This window comes from Cavia porcellus, unplaced genomic scaffold, assembly GCF_034190915.1.
Source record: "Cavia porcellus strain 051 isolate PalLab524CR breed Dunkin Hartley unplaced genomic scaffold, mCavPor4.1 scaffold_11, whole genome shotgun sequence".
NCBI classification, from domain to species: domain Eukaryota; kingdom Metazoa; phylum Chordata; class Mammalia; order Rodentia; family Caviidae; genus Cavia; species Cavia porcellus.
The window spans coordinates 34,983,613-35,000,178 of NW_026947494.1; the positions used below are offsets into that span (position 1 = coordinate 34,983,613).

The 16,566-nt window shown below is 36.0% G+C and overlaps 1 protein-coding gene across 1 annotated transcript in view; it reads right to left on the minus strand.

Moving 5' to 3' along the window:
• Oxct1 (3-oxoacid CoA-transferase 1) overlaps window positions 1-16,566 on the minus strand; it is a 123,734-nt gene that overhangs the window by 12,335 nt on the left and 94,833 nt on the right. Inside the window, exon 15 of the mRNA XM_003470204.4 lies at window positions 6,142-6,222. Coding sequence (XP_003470252.1) covers window positions 6,142-6,222 — 81 coding nt within the window. The remainder of the gene's footprint in view (window positions 1-6,141; window positions 6,223-16,566) is intronic.

Sequence of the window (16,566 nt, forward strand, 5' to 3'; positions counted from 1 at the left end):
CTCTCTCTCTCTCTCTCTCTCTCTCTCTGTCTCTCTCTCTCTCTCTCTCTCTCTCTCTCTCTCTCTCTCTCTCTCTCTCACTCACTCAGAGAGTGCCTGTTAAGCATCTCTTCTGTACACAGCACAGTAGTGAATGTTCAACATTCCTTTCCTTGAGGTACCCAAAGTCCTAAACTTAGCTGCCCCTGTCTTTCCTCATTTTTGCTATCAATGCCACATACAGTTAAGGCTCCAGTTATCCTCACATGCTAATGACTCCTAGAAGTTTATTCAATTACTGACTTTCCTATGAGCTCTAGACCCAAGTTTCCAACTGTTAATCAATATCTCAGACTAGGTATCTTCAAAGTATCAACTGAGACTGTTCAATGAAGCTATTCTTTTCCCACCTTCTGTGGGTTTCATATAGTTTTGGGTTTCATCAACTTGCAGTGACCACTGACTCATTCTAGGTTTGTATGTACTTCTCATGGATCCTCAACAGCCATAAATTTAATTTTATCTTTTATAAAAGAAAATTTATGCTATATGATTATGCATTACATAAGTATTTATAAAATTAATTTTTACAACACTTAGGACAAAGTTTTTTATAGCACTGATTACAAATTGGCATTTTAGAGGCATTCCATTGGATAGTAGTATTTCTGTCCTTGCTGCTGGGGCAGGTGCATACTTTCTTCTATTGTTTTTATCAGTAGGTTGTCTGAGATCTTCTGTAACAGGAATCTCCATTCCTAGGATTTCTGCTATAAGTTTTTGTACGTATGGAACACAGATTTTCCTCAATTAACTGCATCTCAGGAGGTTTAGTAAAAGCAAAACATTTTATCATTTCACCTCACTGTACAAACCAGTACAATACACAGGGGTTAACACCCACATTTAGAATGGCATCTAAAAAATGCCACTGGCCAGCAGTTGGTTCTCATGGACATCGAATATAATACACAGTTTCCATCAAAAGTGTCAACTCCAGATTTGTTGTTAGTATAAAAGTGAACAATATCAGGCTTTTAAGTTTGTTTGTCAGCAGACTCAACTGTGGTATACACTTGACACTTTCACCTTTTTTGCTATGTGAAAATGATGTAAAGGTAGCATAAAATCTAAATACAGATGACTGAATAATTTGTTTTCTATTTGCTAGAAAGTCTAAAGTGCTATTGCCTTATTTTTTTTTCAGAGAGCCTAAATAAGTCTGGTTTTTCTTTTAAAATTCATCAAGAAGTTCCACTGGGCTATACCAATTGTCACCACTAATACTTCTTTTAGTGCCTTCAATACATTCCACAAGCCCCAGAACAATTCTGTGATTTGGTAAAGTAGGTTTGGTCAGATTGGCTGCCTTTGCTTCAGCATTAGCATATATTTCTGTATTTAGCACTTAGCATAGTAAGTCTTAGTATCAGCTCAATTTTGCAACTGTATGCCATATTTAGCTGGCTTGTTAGGTATAAGCATTCTAAAGCTGCATTTTCCTCAAAATGGTACCAGAATCTCATCTATAGCTAGATGAAACCCAGGAGAAAACATGACTCTGACCTGCTGAAAAATTCATCAAACAAATCTGAGATAGTACCTAAGTAACTGATTTACCTTGACTCTCTCTTTCCTAGTTTGACACTATCAAATTTAAGGTGACATACTAAAAATAAAAACTGAGCCAGACTCACAGTAGATAAGAAATGGGTCTTTCTGTTCCATCTGTTGCCCACATTGAACAGGTATCATTATTGTCAGACTTCAAAACAGTAACAATTCTATAAAAATTTAAGTTAATGCTTTGGCACAGAAAATATGTGCTATCATATTTACTACCAATAGGCCCTCAGGACCCGACATATTATTCCCTGTAGAACTGCAGATACTGAGCGTGAATCTTCATGTGCACCTGATTAAATACTCCTTGCAGTGGGAGACCTCAGAAATGGTGAGTAAGCAATGTTGACAAATGAAGAAACCACAGAATTTTTTTTTTTTGTTTTGGTACTGGGGATCAAACTCATGATCTTGCGCTTGCCAGGCAGACGCTTAGGCGTTGAGCTAAATCCCTGGCAACCACAGCACTTTTAAAAATGTGTTGAGTCTTTAAGACTTGTCTGTGATAGCTCCTAAAGATATAACAGGTCAACAAGTTTTCCTCTCTAGCCAAAAAATTTGAGAATCATCTCTGTCTTAACAGCTGTGTCCTATTCATCATCAAATTAGGTCAAGTCCATCTCTTAAATCTCATTCAAATCTCTCTTTCCATTGTGTAAATTAGGATCTTGAATTTCTCAATTATACCCGTCATGACTCCTTCTAAGTGGACTATCTCATCTCTTCTCCCTCTCTTTTACAAAAATGCCAATGTTTTTTCTTTAAAAAAAATCTAATCAATCATTCCCCTAACTACCAAAAGTCATGGGAGTGTTCCCCACTCCCTTCCTGATAAGAACATTTCTTAACCAGTCACCTGTACTCTTCTGTTACTGGTCCTTGTTTTTTCCACCTTAGCCTTCATATTCTGAGTGTGCCCTTGCTCTAAACGACCATCTACAGGCCATGTTTTCCTAACTCATCTGGGACTTTACATGCTTTCTTCCTTTTACCTGTAAGATCTTAGTGTTTTGTTTTTTCTAACATAAAATTCCTGTCTTTCAAGGCTCACAACTCAATCTATCAGCTTTCTCAGCCAGCAAAGCAGTGGTACATTTATTTAATGAGTATTTACTGAGCCTAAGTCAGGCACCATGTTGAATGTTGGATTAAGAGCTATGAATGAAATAGACAGAGTGGCAAGGCCATTTCAATACAGTTGTCAGTGCTAAGTTAGGGTAAGTACAAGTATTCAGGGAAGCACCCAGAATACCTGCCAGAGGGGTGAAAATAACAAATGTATAGCTGAGGCAAAAGATGAGCAAGAATTACCAGATGGATCGAGTGAGAATAACGATACAGAGAGATTCAGAATGGCCAAAGTCCCATGTCTTCGAATGCAACATACCTCAAAAAAGTAGTTCAGTATGGCTGAAGAGGAGAATGTAAAGGGAGGAAAAAAGGTGAGAAGAAAAGGTACAAACTATGCAATGTCTTACAAACATTGCATGTGATATACAGTACCTAAAAGTTTTCCTTGGTATTGCTGCCCAGGCTGTCAGGTGGATATCCTTTAGGTTATTCTTAACTTAGCATCTGGTATACATCTCTACTGCGTCCTCTGTGCTGTTTATTACTTTAAATGCTGCTGATGTGTGAAATCTATCTCACACTCTGAAAAGTGCCTTTCTCCTTTTTGTATACAACTGTTGGGAATAGTCTCCTTCACAGTGCTTAAAAACACTTACAAAATGAACAAAAGAAAAAAACAGTTTAGATGGATAAAAAGATACAAAAGGTTTTTTTTAAATCACAGTAAATATAAATAACATTATGTTGCAATTAATCTTGATGGTTAATTAAACTGGCTTGAGAAATTAGTAAAGCGTGCTTCTACGTGTGTCTGTGTGGCTCATGGAGCCATGACCTGAGGGTTACATCTGGCCCCTGGCCCCCTTCCTCTCTGGGCCTCTCTGCTTCCTGGAATTGAGTTGAACTTATTTCTTCTGCAATGTTCTTCCACTATGATGGCTCTACCTTGGACCCAAACAACCACAGACTGAAATCTCTGAAACCATGAGCCAATTGAACCGTTTTCTCCTGTAAATTGTGTATGTCAGCAACAGAAAGCTGACAAACAAAGCTATACATCTTAAGAAAACCCAGGTATTAGGAGGTAAGTGCCAAAGCGAGTGGTGATTCACTTTAAGAATGAAACTGTTGTGTGTGAAATTGGCGTGACACCTCGTTGTGACAGAAATGGAACTTGCCAGAAGTTTACAGGATGGGTAAGATTTGAAGGGCCAGAAAGGGGAGTGGGAGATTTTATAGGCAGAAGTACTAAACTTGTAAGAATGAGGAAAGGATATATAGAAGGGGAGAGGCTTACTTGGGAGAAGGGGAAGATCACACCGGGAAAGAATGTTGCTCGAATTATCCTTACCCAGCTACTACTTTAGTTAAGAAAATAGGATCAAGGACTGATCTATCCTATTTCCAAATCAGTAGATCCTCTCAAGCTGTTTCCACAGTTTTTAGGAAATTCAACAAACACAAGGACTCAATGAATAAATGCCGAGATAAAATATTTCATCCTTTACAGCATGTTATGATTGACTCATTATATCAATTTGAGAAGTTTAAGTAACTCAGCAGCGGCCGGGGGTCCTCACTGTCTGAAAATCCTGAGCCTGTGCTAGACGAGGGCACTGAGACTGTGAATGCTACCCTCACTCAAGGGCTGGTAGCCTGCATACACATTATAGGGGAGGAAAAGAGGAATGTTCTCCTCTCCTTGTCACTCTTGTAGTTTTCTTGAAATGTTGGCCCTGTCCTGTGCCACCCTACCTTGGAGCAAGCTGATTATGGACTAAAACCTCCACAAATATGATCTAATCAACTTTTCCTTCCTTAACTTTGGGTGTCAGGTATTTTGTCTCAGCAAGGAGAGAAAAGTAACTGAAATAGTGTTATAGACAGCTGAGTTAGACAGAAACATTATAGCAGTCAGACAGGGTTAGGCTCTCCAGGGAGCCAGTACAGAGGACCAGATATCTTGTGACCTTGGAGGAGACAGATACCTCCTGCTGTGGATCAGATCTCAAGACAAAAGAAAATACTAATGCAACCACACCCCAAGTATAAACATCAGGGATTGATACTCTAGTTATGGATCACCTTTAGGAAACCAGGAGTCACTATCCCAGCCACCTACAGAGTCACTGCTCTTTAAGCACACTCATTTGCTACATGACTCACTTCCCCATTTGTCCTTGATTTAATCAATTCTACCTGAGCAATTGATCTTACTAGTTTACCATAGTTCTGTCCCACCTCATGGCCACCTATGAGTTCCCATTTATTCCCCACCTTAGATCTGACTTACCTCATGGTTTTACTCTATAAAAGTCCCTAGAAAATACAAGGTCCTTGGCAACCCAGTGGGGACCCATTCTGTCTCTCTCAGACAGAAGCTTTCTTTCTCAGTAATATATTCTGCTCTTCACCTCCACTGTTCCTAAAATTCATTCTTCGATTTTAGAGAGCATGAACTCATACTGGATATCTAGTAGGTGGGGAGTTTTATTCCCCTACATCAATAGCACTTATTCTCCACAAGTCACATTTAAGAAATTTCACATAAACAATTTTGAGGAGGCATCATAGAATAGAACTTTCCTTCAAATGTGGCTTTTGAACCTTACCTACTTCAAAGACCTGCTCTAGGTTGCTTGAGGGTTAGTGAATTATCTTACTACAAGACACTACAGGTATGGCCCTTGGCAAAAGGAGATCAAAAAGAAAAAAGAAGAAAAAACCCACAACATAGATAATTCTGTTTTGTGATTTCATTATGATACTGAATCACAAAAATGCCTCTTTCCATTGACTTGTAGGAATCATGACATACCAACATACTAAACTCAAATCTGAGATAGAAATGTAACTGTAGACAGCTGCCCACAATGTTTCTCATTTGAGCAGCTTCCAGTTGTAACACTGGTCAACAGTTTCTGCCTCAGAAGAAAAAGTCTAAAGAGGCCCTGAAATGTTAGTAGGTAAAGGCAAAAACATACAAGAAATACAGGAATTTTCTTGGGTCATTGTGAAGCCTATACTGCAATTTACACCTGCATGATTAAAAGCCCATTTTGACTGAGTTTTCTAATGCAAAATCCAAAAATTTATACTCATGATTCAAGAAAGCAAAGAAAAAAATTTATATATGTATATAAATTATATATATGTATCATCCAGTTTGATACTTTCATCGTCAAAATAGAAGGATCAATAAAACTCTCTTTGATTATATCAGAGTGTCAAAGTTACCAAGAACGGTTCAATTTTGTTGTGTATATGTAAATTTCCAGAGTTGCACATGAAGAATTCTACATTAAGAAACATTAAATTGATGAATTTTCCTATTGATTCTATTCACAAACTAAATTACTTCTATGACTACTCACATAATACACTTTCAGAAGGTCATAAAAATTCTAAGTTGTCTTAAGAAAAAGTAACAGTAGATATTAGAGGAAACAAAAGAGAAAGGCACTCTACCTTTTCTGTAATAATGCGGTTGACACATTGCTTTCCAGTAAGTGGTAATGTACATTTTTCCATGATTTTATGTGCATTTCCCTGTTTTAAACAAAGAAGACCCATCAGAAACAGTAGTTAATGAACAATTCTTATTTAGAATAGGTGTTTCTAAAGACCAAATAGCAACTACCAGGAAAATTGTCTTCAAAATACACCTTAGAAAATCTTCGCAGAGCCATCTTTCTGCTCTTCTAGAGGCAGTTTCTGTCCCTGAAGTAATTTAGGAAGGATGCCAAGTGAACAGCCAAGGGTATTCATGTTTTATTTGAGAAATGCCAGGCCACATGTATGACCTCTCAAACCTCTTAATCTTGTATAACCTGAAGTAAAATTTTACTTCTAATATCCTGCTTATTTTTCCTTCCAGAGAATGATTTCTGAAAAATATGAGCAGTTCTCCAAGGACAAGAAACATATTTAGAACACAAATACCAAAGTTCCCTTTAAAAACAACAAAAAGATTAATTTATTTGTTATAAAAACAGATACACAGAAACAGCAAGGCCTTGCCTTCCCCTTTAATTGGAAATATATTTCAATTTTTAAGGATTTTCCTATATACATTTTTGAGATTCACATTTGAAATATTATGTTCACTATGCCACTTATTTCCTGATTAATTAAATTTAGACATTAACTCCTGGTCTTATTATGGTAGATGAGGACTTAATTCTCTTAAAAACATCATGCAATCCCACCTTTATTATTTTCAAGTCTTGATATGAACATGTCACCCTTGGTAGTTAATTCCATGGTCAGAATTTACATTTTTTTCTTAGTATACCACAATGAGGATGAGTAGATACAAGAGTTCTGGTCTCCATATCTTGCCTCAGTTGTGGCAACAATCTATAATTGCTAAATAGAAACACTAAATTAAAAAGCATGCCTGTAATCTCAACTACTTGGGAGGCACAAATAAGAGGATTCTAAGTTCCTGGCCAACCTGAACAATTTAATGAGAATGTCACACACACAAAATTTTTTTTTATCATTTTGAGATCTAACAATCACATAAAACTGATCACTAACTGACCCAGTAGTGTGGCATATTATGATTATATTTATTTTTTTTCTATGTTACTTCTAGAGTATAGCTGAACTTCAATTTGCTTATCAGTGAAATATGTGAGCTTGTCTAAATGCACATTTTTTAACATTTTTTTAGTCACAGTTCCTTTCTGCAAACATAAACAAAAGAAGTATTAAGAAAATAGCTATGGTAGTTATTATTGTCTTCTCCAATGTCAGATCTTGAAGACCTAAAAAGCCTTCATCATCCTGTAATGATTTGATTAGTTCTATAATATGCAGTATGTATTTAATGTGCGTGAAGATGGGGACAACTATTTGGAAGAAACTAGAGACAATTAGATAAACAGTGAAGATCTCCAGAGAACTTGCTTTGAAATCTGTATTTCTTTAAATTGTTTCTTTTTGAACTGTTTTGTTCTGCTTTGATGTTTAATCGTCCCCTCTTTAAGATAAAAAACAAGTGTGTAGGACTGATAACCATATTACTAAGTTTTTGTTAGACCATTGAGCAGAAGTGTCACTATATGAATGTCACTTTACATAATTTTGTAACCTGAACAACTATTTCTAAGATGACAATATGTAACATCAACTGGTGATTTCTTACCGTTTATTTTTCTGTAATTCTGTATTATTTCTACCCTTTTTTTAATCTCCATGTATCTTTTTTCTGTTTCTTTCTTTAAATAATAATAAAAAGAAAAAAAGAACAGAAAATAGGTTTTTTACCCAGTAAGTTCCTCCCCAACCCACCCTACTCTTAATATAAAAATAGCCCCAAGGGAACACAATTGAAATGTTACTTCTGATTATCTGATCTTCAAATCATTTACTTACAGTTATGAGTAAGCTCCTTTTTAAAATACCAACAGCCAGGATTTTACATATTCAGTGAAAAGTTGAAAGTGAACTCAGTACATTCTAGATCTTGTCTTATAAATGAGTACTTTTGTTTTTGCCTCTCAGATTTAAATACACCAAGTACAACATCGATATTATGTTTACCATTTCAAATTTCACCAGTTTAAACATGAATTTGTTACCTAGTTTATACCTTTTCCCAAAGTAGAATCTGATCAACTACAGTGTCAGATGTCAATTTCAGATAACTAGGTTTAGTTAAGATTTTATTCCTCATAACCACTCTGCTCTGCAGCACACTACTAATCTAAAGGCTCTAGTGTACTTAAGGTAGTGTAAGGCATAAAAGTCATCCAATAGTTTTTGAATGAAAGTATTCATGAAAAAATGAATGGGAAAGGAAAGTCTGCTGGGAATCTTTGATAGATTTTTTTAAAGGGCAACTCTATCTGTCAAAAGTGGTGATAAATATACACAAAGTGGATAGAAATTACCTTTAAAAATAAGTTCCATGTTTCTAAATCTTGCCCATAAGAAAACCTACATTTAAAAGGAGACCATCACTTTCACTTCACATTTAAGCATTTTCCTTTCAAGATTTCAAATTTTGCACATCTCATAAGCCAAATTAAACTGCTGAAATTAATGCTGAATATTTGAACTTCTAGAGTTGTCAGTTCTTCTTACATTTAATATAATTCAAATAATGCGTGTCAGTGAATTTCAAGGCTGACTTAAAACAAACTGAATAATCTATAGTCCTCTAAAGAACATTTTCTGTAGGGAGCTTTTATTTTGTTCTCATCATTTGAGGGCAAGATGTATATCTGGTGTGAAAACAGTCACTTGGATTTTTATGAAAAACCAACTGTATTTTAGGGGGAATCATGAATTTCAACTGATAGCATTAATTGCACCCTACCAAGACAGACATTTACAGACCATTTTCTGAATACGTAATATATCATGGTGGTAAACAGTGTGGGCTAGAGCCAAATATCATGTGTAACACTATTTACGCACGATCTGTGTGCTTATGATTCCTTACCCACCTTAATTTACAGGGTTATTGCTAGGCTTAAATGAAATCCAACTGCCCAGCATTCATCAATAAATGTTAGCAGGTATAAATATAACTTATATTTAACATTACTACAACCTACAATGGAATTTATGAACTTCTAAATTCTTACATAAAATGTGACAGAAAAAGGCTTAAACACAATTCCTGAGATTCACAAAACTAATGAAAACACAATGTATTTTTGGAGGCAACCATATGGCTTGCCTAGGAAACTGGCGAGTGTATTCTTGCAGTTAGAACAATGTAGCTAGATGACTCCATTCATATTTAGCTTGAAGACATAACAAAGATCAAAAACAGAGAGAAAATGGAAATCAGAAAGATTAAAAATGTCACAGTTTCAGTGTTCCACAATGGACTTGCTATGAGGCCACGCTATGACTAACTCCCACGTTAGCACTCTATTCTAACATGCTGGCCAAGCCTCTCACTGTGCTATAGCAGCTGCATATATTAGTGATTCACGAAGGAGGAACAATTACTGCGTTCTTCACGGTTAAAAATAAACCCTAATAAATTGATGCAGTATCACAAAGAACACTTAGGTAGAATCCAAAGACTAGAACTTTTGTCCTTTAATAGTCCTTTGTCTCTTAAATTTTAGTTTTCACTTCAGTTGTCTTCATTTTATGTATTTATTATGAGAATCAGATTAAATTACTGCAAATACAATAAACTAGAGAAGGCTGAAAATCCAAGGTTAAGAGGTCATGTTCATCCTTTTTCTGCTTCTTTTTTTTTTCATCATCGATAAGATAAGTCAGAAAAAGCAGAGGAATAACAAAGTGAGGCACTAGAAATGCTTCAAACTAGTATTATGGACTCCTGACTTCAACATATTGCTAATTAGCATCACGGTAACCTTGGTGTACACCTAAATCTGCCTCTTTTGCCTGCTCCCCAAGTTTGTTTTTTCCTTGTTCAATCATGGTGAACTCACACAGTTCACCATTTGGTTTTTAAGTGATTTAGAGTCTCAGTACTTTCTCTTACTTGCTTCATTGTGGTCTCTCTTTAGCTCTTTAGATGTCTGAATGAAATCCTGGTCCTACATTCTGTGATAATGAACAGCTCTGGTTAAACAATGACAAATCCCCCAGCTAACGTAACAGTGAATTTCATATTACCACAGTGAACTTAATCCCAAATAACCAGCTGTGTTTTTTCCACAGCAGAATGACTTTTGCATTTGATGTCAACATTTTATTCACTTGAGGCAACTGCACATTTGTTTAAGATGTTGCTTTATATGAAACTTCATTTCATGCTTATTTTTTCTGTTAAGCACTTCCTAACGTGGCTGCAGTGTTCTTGGGCTTTCAAGCAGCTTCTCTGAGAAAGCCCTAATGACCAACTACAGAGAAGATACAATTTTTGGGAACTATTTGTTTCCAAATGAACTCAGCCTTCAAGGCTTTGTTTATGCTTCCTGCTACCTGGAACACACACCATTCTCATACCCCACCCTCCACCTCAAATTCAGCCCCCAACTCACTTCCTTTTCTTTAGGACCTGGCTCTGCAGTCCCCTGCCCTGAGGAAATCTTCTCCAATGTGTCTATCTGGTGTCTCACTCCCACGTCTCTGGTCTTGTTCTTCCTTTCCACACCACAGGAGATGTTTCGCTCACTGACCTGCCACCACTCTGCAACACACCCTGAGTTTGCTAAGCACTGAGACCATTATGGCTTTGCAGCTATAGCACTGAGTAGAGCACTTGGAAAAGCAGGGATCAATAAATACTATCTGAATATTACATTTCTGATGCAAGTAATTCTGATAGTTGGAACTATAAAGTGTCACGTGACTAAGGGTCTGGGAACCACCGGAGACCATTTGCTAGTTCTCAGATGTGTACTTGTACATTCCCAGGAACTCTGAGCTCACTGGGAGAGGCGTAACTAACATAAATATATGAAGGGGCACACAAAACTTTGAAGAGATAAGTAAAGGGATGATCAGAAGAAGAGGCAGGAGCACCTCAGGACTACAGGAGGCTATTCACAAATTTAAAAGGAAAGACAGAAACAGAGTAAATTACAGTTAGTTTACCTCTTCCACCTGTTCAGTCCTAATGTCCAAGTGCTGTCATAATCTGCTGATAGGAAGTACTATAAGGGCATAACTTGTCCAAGAGAATGATTAATACTTTGCTAAAAAACAAGGAAGCCAATACCACATCTACCTCATAACTTGCTAAAATATCAAAGAAGGTCTAAGAGCACTATCCCTAGTTTGTTCCTTCCTTCCATTCATTTTAATGGTTAAATCAAGTGGAATATTTTCCACTTGTGTACACTCAAGTGCCACACACAGATATAAAATACTGAGAACACTATATTACAAAATACATGACTGTCAGTTCGCTGTGACGATCGATGTGGTGCATAGAAAAGAAAGAATTTGTTGAAGAAAATCAGGGTACACAAAATAACAGAAAAGGATGATTACTCACACAGAGTTATCCTCTCAAGAAAAGTACTTTATACAGCACCTGCTCAGTAGAGATCTCAGTGATCCACACAGTGAGAGAGGCCCAGCTGACATACAGAACATTTGCTATAAGAAGGGATATTTATATGTGGATGCAGTAAGAGATTGTTACAGGAACAGTTTTAAGGGAAATACTAGCCAATGATACAATGGATATAGAAAACATTTCACTGAAAATACTCTTCAGTGATTTGAGATATTAGAATTTTTTTCTTCAATATAAAACAAGAATTATCATCACATGGAGGATTTCCTTTCTCTGCGAATTTTGTATCCTGTTATCTCTGACCTCCAGGAATGAGGAATTGTTATCTCTTTCTACTCATGAGTTGGTGTGGTACCTTACAAAATTTTGCTTAGTCTTTTTTCTATTTCAGAAAGTGTGACTATTCATGCACACAAACTCAAAGTTTAAACTTTGAGTTTAAGTAGAACTTAGTTATTAGTTTAAATTCTGTAACATATGTTTAAGAGATTTACTGGCTTTTGAACTGTTACGTCTTTTTCTACATGTTACCATTTTATTTTTCACAAGGATGTCCATCTGAAGGGAAAAATAAAAAAGCAAACTGTGAGAATTTCTACTTTTCATGTTTTGGTAGCGCTGGGGACTGTAGCGACTGTCATATACATGCTGAATACACACTCTACAATTGAGCCAGCCCTCCAGTTTCCCAAATTTCTTTTTTTTTAAGGTATTTTTTCCCAAATAAATTATGACACATGATAATCTAATTATATACTAAAATAAATTATAAAAGAATGGTAAACTTCCAGGAATGAATAGGAATCAAACCAGCTGAAACTACTGTCAATTTTGAATTACCCTAGCAAAGGAAAACTTTAGTATAGTTTTAATGCTGTTAAAAATTACCTCAGGAATTTTACCAAATAAAGAGTATTTTCAATAAACCTTTGCATTTATTAGCTTATTGTGGCACATTTGGTCTAAAATAAGATTAATAAATTTCTATGAATTTTTATAATTTCTCTTCACAAAAAGTAAAACAAGATAAAATAGCATTCAAGAATTCCATGAGACCTATGCCACCAGACACATTATAATAAATCACAGAATTATTCACAAAATTCTTAACAATATAATTCCTTTTATAACTTCAGAATCCAGACCTCCTACTGAAATAAAAATAAAATCTAAACCTGTTTTAGAAATGGAGCTCTCATTTCTGTTCTCAAAAATAGGTTCCTAAGCTTTGCTTGTTTACAATAAATGACAAGTGTGATTAAATTTCTTTGCTTTGTGCTCTGAAAGTTATACTCTTAGGAATACATTTCCAGTACCCCACATTGAAAATAAAACACTTGCTCTGTTATTAGTGGTGATGGTATTTGCTAGAAGAATTCAATAAAATAAATAAGAAGTCTAGAGGCATGATATTCAGACTTAGTTTGGTTTTGCTCTTCATTTTTTAATTCAGTTTTACCAGAATACTTAATCTCTAAGGAATCAGTTTGCTTTTGGAAGAGAAATAACAGATCTATATCATAAAATTATTATAATGATAAAATGGAAATAATGTGCATGTAATAGCTTGAAAAAGGTTAAAAGTACTCCATATGTTCAAAGTATCATTATTATCAGAATAATGAATTAATTTAAGATTTACTGAGCTTCACTACCTCAGGCACCTTTCTACTCCATCCTTGTAACACACAAAGCCGTCCACTTGGAGCTTCACACATTCCAGAGAAATGTGGGTGAAGGGCCATCAGGATAGTGAAAGCCTCTGTGGATTCTAGGTCTGACCCTAGTAAGGGAGTAAATCATGGAGTCACCTGGAGAAAAGCACTGGTGACACAGAGAATAACAAGTGCAATGGCCTTCAGGCATGACTATGCTTAGAATGTTCCAGAAACTTTCAGGAAGAATGTATGGGTGAAGATAAGTAGCTAAGAGGGAGCATGACAACAGAGTCAGAGAGGTAGGGAAGAGAAGTTAAACCATGTAAGACAGTAGTGAGGTCTTTGGCCTTGAATCCAAGTGAGACAGGAAGCCATTGAGGTTTGAGCTGAGGGAAAAAAATGACACAGTCTCATTTGCATTTTTAAAACTTTGGCAGCTGTATAAAAGCAGACTCTGTGTGCGTGCGTGCATGCGTGTGTGTGTGTGTGTGTGTGTGTGTGTGTGTTCTTCCCTGTTCTCAGACAACAAGGACTTAACTGTAAACCCTCCACACACACTGCCCTTCTAGTCCCACTGCTCCAGGCTCCATTTCTTGCCGTACTTCAGCACCTGCCATCTGTCAAACTGTGGCCAACCTTCCGATCTCCCTGAAAATGCTCCATACATCCCATGGGAAGCTCCTGGTTACTCGTCCACTGTAGAACTTGGTGTTTGGCTACACACTCTTTCCCCAGGCTACTCTGAAATGTCTGAATATTAATGATCATATCTCTCCATCATTTTATTTGCTCAGACCCTTTCATAGTACCTGGCACATATTAAGTCTTCCACAAGTCCACACAAAACCAAACCAAAACTGTTTACTTTCTCAGTTTTCCTAGAAGTCAGATGTCTTAACCTTAGTCAAAATCTCTTTAAAGTATCTTCGGACATTTATTTCTGCTTCAGAGGCCGTCGGGAGCCAAGGATCACTCAAGAGTAGTAGGCAGCCCAATTTTAGGATCCAAAAGGGCCTGGCCCCTGACTTAAAGAAAGCAGCTGGTTGCAAAGGTTTACAAAGAAAGAGTCTTAATTTCTCTGATTAAAACAATCACCAATGCTGTTTTTATAACACCTGTAACCCTACTGATGAAAAGAAAGCCAGGTTTGAAAATCCAACAGACAGGTGTACTACATATGGGAAACAAGTTAGCAGCCTAGGAATACAAGATTGTATTTCTCTTCTCAAGTATTTTTTTTAAATTTTATTTAAGGAGAAAAAGGGGGAAAAAAGCAGAAAAAGGGTACAATTTATACAGAATTTCAGAAAAAAAATAAACAGTAGGAAATCACTAGTTACTGGATTACATATTGTCATCTTAGAAATATTTGTTCAAGTTACAAAATTAAAGCATATAAAGTGGACATTCAAACAGTGAGACTGCAAAAAGTTCTCTTCAATGATCCAACAAAACTCAGTAATATCATTGTCTATCTTATACACTTAGATATACATGCAGTTATATCCTTTAGAGCACTTTCTTTTCCTCTCTTTTGTACAATGACTATTACACATTTTGGGTTTGTTACTCCCACGGTTCTTAATACTTTTTTGGAAGAGAGTATAACCAAATGTGACATAACAGAACAGAGTCAGTCAAATCAAAAGGGTGGACATAATAGATAATGTAAAAAAATAATACAAGGTGATCAACAATGGTTACCATAATGCCTCCCGCTGTCTCAAATAGCATTACCTATATCATCAGTTATAATAATATTGAACAAAACAGTAAAGAACGAAACCAACAAAACCAAAACATGGGAAACAATACAGGTCTTCAAAAGTAGATAATAGACAACCAGAATGGGCGTCATAATGAATCCCACTATCTTCACAGCTGTTGCCTAAACTTTTGAACCTGGTACTATCAAGCAAAAGAGAATAGAGGAACATCAGTCAAAACAAGATGGTGAGAGCAATACAGGGCTTCAAATCAAGTTAATAGAAAATCAAAGTGGGTTACTATAATATATCCTGCTATTTTTAATTTATTTTTCCCTTAATTAAAAGGATAAAAATAAAAAAGTAAATAATAAAATGGAGATTGAGATAAAAGAGGGCATAACAACAAAACAGTGCAGATCAAAACATAACCATTTAAGCAAAATAGTGTTTCACCACAAGATAATCCCGACATAAAAGTAGTTACCATATTGTCTTTCTCCTTGACATCTTTGAGTATAACTTCGTATACTGTAGCATCAAATATATCAAAACAATGTAAAATCATTCAAGAGAATGACAGTATTACAGGGTATTTAGAGTCAACTAACAGAAAATAAACAATGGTTTCTGTATAATCTTCTTGTCTATAAAATTTTTTGTTTATACTATCACATATAATAAAATCCAATAAGATACAACATGTTAACACCTATGGAAACAGAAGAACAAAAGCTTGATGGGACTTAAAAGCAAGATGATATTAAATCAGCATTACCTATTATGACGTCGTTTTCTCCAAAAGAGCTGTTCCTATCATCCAATCTTCTCTGCCTCATTTCTGTTGAGCTCTTTTTCTGTCATTAGTTGTCAGTTTGTCTTCATTTTGTTTTCTGTTCCATTCATTGTGGCCTCTCTGCCACTATTTCTGGATTCTTCGTATTTTACTTTTTTAGAATATCCTGCAGTATTCTCTGTAGAGTTGAATTGGTGGTTGCATATTCCCCTAGTTCCTCTTTATCCTGGAAGCACCTTGTTTTTCCATCAATTTCCAGGAATAGTTGTGCAGGATATACCAATCTTGGCTGGAGGTTATTATCTTTCAAAGCTTGAATTATCCCCCCCCCCCGCCCGCCGCTCTTCATGATTTGATGATTTGTGCCACGAAGTCTGCTGTAATTCTGATGGGTGTTCCCTTGTAAGTGATCTGTTTCTTGTCTTTGACGGCTTTTAATATTCTGTTCTTATATTGGATTTCTGGTATTTTGATTGTTATATGCCTGGGTGTAGCTGTTTGGGTTTAGGTGGCTAGGGTCCTGTATGTTTCATACATCTGAGTATCTTTACCTTTTGCTAAATTAGGAAATGTTTCCTGGATGATTTCTGTGAGTAGCTTTTGTAGTTCATTTGTTTGCGTCCCTCCCTCTTCTTTTATGCTCTTAATTCTTAAGTTATAGATCCTCTTATCATCTTTTAGTCTTTGTATTTTTGTTGTTTGTTTCTTTGTTATTTTTAAGAAGTTTTTCATTTCATGCTCCCATATTACAAATCTGGCCTCCAG